This window comes from Emys orbicularis, chromosome 1 (genome assembly GCF_028017835.1).
Source record: "Emys orbicularis isolate rEmyOrb1 chromosome 1, rEmyOrb1.hap1, whole genome shotgun sequence".
Classification (NCBI taxonomy): Eukaryota; Metazoa; Chordata; order Testudines; family Emydidae; genus Emys; species Emys orbicularis.
The window spans coordinates 235,118,790-235,126,691 of NC_088683.1; the positions used below are offsets into that span (position 1 = coordinate 235,118,790).

The 7,902-nt window shown below is 41.9% G+C and overlaps 1 protein-coding gene across 1 annotated transcript; it reads right to left on the reverse strand.

The window, feature by feature from the left end:
• Window positions 1–667: 667 nt before the first annotated feature.
• LOC135874855 (claudin-34-like) lies at window positions 668–1,324 on the reverse strand. The gene has a single exon (XM_065399800.1). It carries the CDS (start codon window positions 1,322–1,324, stop codon window positions 668–670), a length of 657 nt encoding a protein of 218 aa, XP_065255872.1.
• Window positions 1,325–7,902: the final 6,578 nt, after the last annotated feature.

Below are 7,902 nucleotides of genomic sequence, written 5' to 3' on the forward strand. Positions count from 1 at the left end.
GAATATCTTCTCTTATCCGATATGCAATACACCCTCAGTCTTCAAAGCAATTCTAAAGACCCACCAGCTAGCCAGCTTTCTATCATTGAACCTGCAAGCTCAACCTTCACTTTGGACACACATCAGCCACAAACCCTAACTTTTGTTTTAAAAAGTCAATCCAAAGTGAAGCAAATATCCGAACATTACTTTCAGCACATTTCATGCTCTTTCACTGTTGTAAACCATTTTCTTGCCACACTATCATTTTGTTTGTCTTCACCATTCACACCAATAGTATTGTATAAATAACAACTACAAAATTAATGATGATAACAAGCACACCAGGAATTTGTATTCTTAGAAGATATAGTCTCAAAATGTGTTACAGTGTTGGGGGCTTACTTGAACTCATTAACAGTGAACAGTTGAATGCCCGTTTTTTAATTTTTTTAGTAGGTGACTGAAGTTTACATACACACAGACGATACCAACATTTATCAGTGGTAGAGTGAAACAGCTGTTGATATTATTGACAAATCTTTGGAAATATTTGGCAATTAATAGGAGTCACTGTTTTATTTTTGTAAGAACTAACCATCAACTTTATTTAGATTTGTCTGATTCAAATCCAAAGAATTTCTGGAAAACACTTTCTAGAATGTTGTGTGTCTCTTTAGGCTGATAGTTAAGATCTTGGGTTCATAGGGTTTACCCTAATTGATGTCACAGGAGATCTGATATAGAGGAAAATGATCCCACTTATTAGCAACATGAGGCCAGATGAGATCCCCAAAGGAATAGCAATCCCAATTCTCTGTGCTACTGGGAAAGAGGGCAGGTGGAAAGAAGGAGGAAAGGGGATACTGCTATTGTTTGCTACTGAATAGAAATTCCAGCTCACTGGGACTAAGACACAGAGACCTGCAATTATATACAAGATCCCTCCAGCTAGAAACAAGCAGATAGCCTGAGTTTTGCGAATTGTTCCCATATAAAAGTGCCAGGGTGGTAAGAAAGTGAAAAATATTCCTAATCCTCCCAAGAAAGTAGCAATGAGCAGGAGGATCTGGGCAAGAAACATTTCCACAGGGAAAAAGTTTTCATTGAAATTGAATTCATGACAGCACACTATACCATAATCACTGGAGGTTTTTAAATTTGAGGGAAAGCAGATTTTCCAGATTCCCACATGGGCAATACCAGAGGAGAAGATGGTGGTATTATCCACAAGCCACAGCCTCCACTCTGCGTGCCTCGTTGTAATACAGGATAAAATCCAGCCGAGAGAGCCCAAAGAAAAGCCAACTAGTTGGAGGGCAACTCTTTTAGACAGAGAGGACATTGCCTCAAGATCTTCATCAGTCCTCATGCAAGCAAATTAGCCAAGAAGATCATCACAGGAGCACTGAAAAGAAACCCAATATATGTATGATTAATTATAGTATTATTAATTATTATTATTTTACTATTAATGTTCAAAGAAACCCAATGTATAATTATTAATTATGATTACATTACATTTTCTTATAGTGAGGAAAAATCGCACACTGATGAGTTTTACATACACATGTCCATTACTTTATTCATTTATACCAATGGAGCTGTTCACATATGCAACCCTATGCTTATGCATTTGCAGGGTCAGGCCAGTATTTGAACTTCATGAACAAAGAATGGAAGTTTCATCTCTTTCCTTAGGATGTTATCCTCATTGCTGCTTGAATTCTGTATTTCATATGCCATAATTTATTCTCATTGTGACGCAAAAATATGTTAATGTCAACTGACAAAGCAGAGAGGCTATGGAAATCTCCTGATTCTGGTATGTATATTCTGGTTCACCAAAGAATGTCATGTGAGATTTCAAATAAAAGCTGGTGTCACACTGGTCATTGATATCCCTGTGAAATGTGCGTACAAATACTAAGTAAGGAGTTATGTATGTATACTGAAAATATGTTCTTCAAGTCTATACGGTATTGCTCACCTGCAAAGATGAAAAATAGGTTTTCTGCCAGACGAGATGTTTACTCCTCTATCTGTTGACATGTATATCGAGTATTGTCTCATTTACAACAGGCTATCAACATTCCAAGCTGAATTTTACAAGCTCGTGTTCTGTTCCTTTGGGAATAGCAGGCCTGTTAATTCTGGGTGTCTTCAGTGTAAGATTTCAGAGTAGCAGCCGTGTTAGTCTGTATCCGCAAAAAGAACAGGAGTACTTGTGGCACCTTAGAGACTAACAAATTTATTAGAGCATAAGCTTTCGTGGGCTACAACCCACTTCTTCGGATGCATCCGAAGAAGTGGGTTGTAGCCCACGAAAGCTTATGCTCTAATAAATTTGTTAGTCTCTAAGGGTATGTCTACACTGCCGCGCTAGTTCGGCGGCTGGGGATCGAAGTTCCGAGTTCGATTTATCGCGTCTGGTGTGGACGCGATAAATCGAACCAGGAAGTGCTCACCGTCGACTGCGGTACTCCAGCTAGACGAGAGGAGTACCGCGGAGTCGACGGGGGAGCCTGCCTGCTGCGTGTGGACCGCGTCTGAACCGCGGTAAGTTCGAAGTAAGGTATGTCGAATTCAGCTACGTTATTCACGTAGCTGAATTTGCGTACCTTACTTCGACTTGGGGGGTAAGTGTAGACCAAGCCTAAGGTGCCACAAGTACTCCTGTTCTTCTTTCAGTGTAAGAGGGGCTGGACACTGCAGGGCACACTCTGAGGATTGGGGGTTTGGTGTGTGCCTATCACTGTCTGTACAGAGAGAGTGAGGTCTGTGGAGCCCTGAAAGGTAGTACTTGTGCAGCCAGAGGCTGGTGGATTCAGGAAGCTGATCTGCAGCATGCACAGACAAGACTGCCTCATGCTAAAGGCAGATGGTGTTGAGGGGCCTTCCCATCCCTGAGTACCCCAGAGAGCTTCACAGTCATCTTTCATATATGCCATATTCCTACAAGCAGTTGCCAAAAATATATATATATTTCCTCTCAAAAACTGATTTTCTTCCAATGTCCTCCTTCTCACCCTCCAAGAAATCATTTTGGGGCTTAGCTCAAGCCTGAAAGTTTTCAGCAACAAGGACTATAGTTTTAGAAAGTTATGAATGAGTGAAACAGGGGCTTCCTAATGTGAGTGAGGTTTCCACTCCAGTTACAGCAACCCCTATAATATAGGCATTCTCTGATCAAGCAACAATTTTCAGCTGCAAAATTACATCCAGTATCAGAAAGTCCCATATGTTCTGGGTTCTGTTGTTCTTAATTTTTTTTTAAAATAATTGAGTGTCTCAGAAAGGTGCCAGATTGGCAGTCCTGTTGACTAGAGTCATGTTTGTTCATAGAAGGCACCAGCATTGCAGTAATACTCCACACTACCTCATAATTGTACTTTGGTCCAGACCTAGTTGATCCGCACAAAGGAATGAGAAATCTCAATATCTATATACTTTTAATGCTTGGCCTCTCTTCTCAGAATGCCAGCAAGGGTCCAATTAATACCCACTGAAATGGTGGGTTTTATAATAGGGACATCAAGGAATAGAACATAGAGCACTATTTCAAGATCACCAGACAGCCCAGACTATTGTTTAATTACTGCTGACTTGGGTTGAATCTGAACATGTGTCCTTGAAATGAAAGACACAGTAGCTTACTATCAATCCACTGTGCAATCCTATTTCTTACCTCCTCTGTATTTTTACAGATTTTAAGCCTTTAATTGAGGTATGTGGCTATGTTCAAGGCCATCTCTGTGACCCTCATCCTGGAAAGTATCTTTGCCCTGACACCATCTGTCATTTAAGAGTTCCATTATCACAGCTTATGTTCGTTGGTAACCAGAACTTTTACTGTGGTGACCCCTAGGTGTGGAGATTGCCCCTCCCCCCATTCTCCCAGGCTTACCCACGTCAGCTCATCTACTTTTAAAATATGCCTAAAAGCTCTACTTCTCCAAGCTTTTTTTGTGTGATGAGAATTGGCCCTTGTTGTTTCAGTCTTCCCCCATTTTAATGAAGGTATTTGGTTTTCACACAATATATTATGTTTTAAATATTTTGAATTTTATCTGTTTGAGCAGCAGCTCTCTGGGGCTGTGCTGCTTTATAAGTTTTCGATTAGTGATTCACATTTAAATGATAAATTACACAGCAGATTCACAAAAGGGATATGTTTGGATTTTTGAACTTCAGTAAATATTTCCTAGTGATCAGTATCTAATTGCTATTCCCTAATCTACTTTATGTGTGAAAATAGTTTTAGATCATTATTTTTTTTAAATCTTTCCACAATCTACCAGTCTGTGATCTATTTGCACAGTAACATAGTGTATATCTCAGCAAACACATTTCTTCCTTGCATGCTTTTAACCTGTTCTCTACAGAAAAGTAAATTCCTGTAACAAAACAGTAGCCACTTGTGAACTTCATGATAGCCACTATGCCACGTACCACAAGCACTCATAACTTCCTGTTGTAAGGTTCCACTAGGTACTTAACTGAACACTCCTGTTGAGATGCGAAGCACCCTCAGTATTTTGCAGGACTGAGCATATGGCCTACTACTTGAACTAAAGGAGAAAAAATGGTTACCTACCTGTAACTGTTATTCTTTGAGATGTGATGCAACCCTGTATTCTACTTAGGTGTGTGCACACCCAGCACACCAGAGCCATAGAACTTGGACTAGCAATACCCATATGGGGGCACATAGGCCCTGAAGCCCTAGTCTCTCCCCTTGCCATATAAGGGCAGTATCACTCCAACCCCTTCAGTTCCTTCACACGAACGTCAGAAGCAGAGACACCAATGCAGAGGGGATGGAGGGTGGGACCTCTCCATCACATGTCGAAGAATAAACAGTTACAGGCATGGCTTCATCTTTAAGTAGATGCAGCCATGTATTCTACTTAGGTGACTCACAAGCAGTACTCATAGGAGGTGGGGCTTTGAATTGACTGCAGGGTTGCCCTCTCAAAGTTTGCATCTGATCTGGATACAGCAGTAATGGAATACAGGGTTGTAAAAGTATGCACAGATGGCCAAGTGGCAGCTCTGCAAATGTCCAATATAGGAATGTCACTTAGAAATGCTGTTAACGTTACCTGGGCTCTCATGGCCTGCTAGGCAAGGCTGCGAGCTGAGAGCTTCTTAACAGCTTTGATCCCTAACCCTAACCCTAACCCTAACCCAGGGCGAGCTACTCAGGAAGATCAGGGCTTTAAAAAGCCTGCTCCTAAGTGATCAGAGAAGCTAGCAAACGGGAGTTTTGCGAGGGAGTTTACAGGGCAAGTCGGGGGGAGGGAGCTACATACATTTAACATTCCTTAAACTTAAGCCCCAAACACCCCCTGATAAAAACAAAACAACAACAAAGGAATGAGCTGCAGGAGTAAAAAGAGAATGCAGGCAGACATCCAGCAACAGAGTGGGGTTTACCCAGTTTATTGCACCCAATGCAGCATGTATGATTATCTGTCCTATAGGCAGGTGGCGTAGGTGTACATTTGGTGCAAGGAGCTCCTGGCCCTCAGAGACCGTGTACGGGCTTTGGAGACCAGGGTGGCTGAGATGGAGTAGCTAAGGGAGACAGAGAGGTACATAGATGAGACTTTCCCGGACACAGTCGAATGGTCCCACCCCAGTCTGACAGTCTCTGTGCTGTTGAGAAGGATGAAAGTCTCAGGGAAGGAGAACATCCAACTGGAGCAGAGGGAAACAATCCCATAGTTGGGTCCCTCCTTCCAGATGATGTTGTGGTATCCTGTCGCACTGAGGATACCTCTCCGGGGGAGGGAACTCCAGTTATAAGAAAGAGACAGGTATTAGTAATGGGCGATTCAATCATTAGAAATATAGATAGCTGGGTTTCTGATGACCGGAAGAACTGCATGGTGACTTGCCTGCCTGGTGCGAAAGTCTCGAGACATCTAGATAGACTTATGTGTAGTGCTGGGGAGGAGCTGGTGGTCATGGTACATGTAGGTACTAATGACAAAGGGAAGGATAGAAGAGAGGTCCTGGAGGTTGCTAGGCCAAATGTAGGCTGCTAGGTAAGAGATTGAAGTCCAGGACCTCCATGGTGGCATTATCTGAAATGCTTCCAGTTCCACGTGCAGGGCCAATTAGACAGGCAGAACTGCAGGGTCTCAATGCGTGGATGAGACAATGGTGTAGGGAGGAGGGGTTTAGATCTATTAGGAACTGGGGAAACTTTTGGGAAAGGGGGAGCCTGTACAGGAAGGATGGGCTCCACCTAAACCAAAATGGAACCAGACTGCTGGCACTTAAAATTAAAAAGGTTGTAGAGCAGTTTTTAAACTAAGGGCTGGGGGAAAGCCGACAGGTGCGAAGGAGCACGTGGTTCGGACAGAGACATTCCTTAAGTGAGGATCTACTAATGAAGATTCTCTATGTCCTAGTAAGGAGGAGAGGATGGAAGATGATAAAATACAGGTAGAATCTGATGAGAAATAGTCAAATGAAAGTATCAGAGGGGTAGCCGTGTTAGTCTGAATCTGTAAAAAGCAACAGAGGGTCCTGTGGCACCTTTAAGACTAACAGAAGTATTGGAGCATAAGCTTTCGTGGGTGAATGCCCACTTCATCAGACGCATCTGCATCTGATGAAGTGGGCATTCACCCACGAAAGCTTATGCTCCAATACTTCTGTTAGTCTTAAAGGTGCCACAGGACCCTCTGTTGCTTTTTACAGTCAAATGAAAAAAAGTCTCATTCAATTACATTATGTAATGGCAGACAGCTAAAATGTGACAAGTTTTTAAAGTGCTTATATACCAATGCTAGAAGTTTAAATAATAAGATGGGTGAACTAGAGTGCCTCATATTAAATGTGGATATTGATATAACAGGCATCACAGAAACTTGGTGGAATGAGGGTAATCAATGGGACACAGTAATACCAGAGTACAACATACATCGGAAGGACAGAACAGGTTGTGTTGATGGGGGAGTGGCATTATATGTGAAAGAAAGTGTAGAATCAAATGAAGTAAAAATCTTAAATGAACCAAACTGTACCATAGAATCTCTATGGATAGTAATTCCATGCTCTAATAATAAGAATATAGCAGTAGGGATCTATTACCGACCACCTGACCAGGATGGTGATAGTGACTGTTAAATGCTAGGGAGATTAGAGAGGCTATTAAAATCAAAAACTCAATAATAATGGGGGATTTCAACTAGCCCCGTATTGACTGGGTACATGTCACCTCAGGATGGGATGCAGAAATAAAGTTTCTTGACACCTTAAATGACTGCTTCTTGGAGCAGCTAGTCCTGGAATCCACATGAGGAGAGGCAATTCTTGATTTAGTCCTAAGTAGAGCACAGGATCAGATCCAAGAGGTGAATATAGCTGGACCGCTTGGTAATAGTGACCATAATATAATTAAATTGAACATCCCTGTGGCGGAGAAAACACCACAGTAGTCCAACACTGTAGCATTTAATTTCAGTAAGAGGAACTACACAAAAATGAAGAGGTTAGTTAAACAGAAATTAAAAGGTACAGCACCAAAAGTAAAATCCCTGCAAGATGCATGGAAACTTTTTAAAGATGCCACAATAGAGGCTCAACTTAAATGTATACCCTAAATTAAAAAAAAAAACATAGTAAGAGAACCAAAAAAGAGCCAGAAAAAGGTCAGGATGAAGAGGAAGGTTGCAACAATAATGCAAGGAAGTTGGAGAACCAACGTCATCTCAGCCATGTTAGAGCAATGAGAATGATCTTAGCGCCGTCCAATTTCAGCTTGAGAATGATTTGTGGAATGATCAGAATTGGAGGAAAAGCATACAGGAGTGCCGATTCCCAGCTCAGGTGAAAAGCATCAGTCAAGGAGCCTGGACTGAGACCCCCCTTGGGAGAAAAACAGCCAGTATTTCTTCTTGTCCTCCT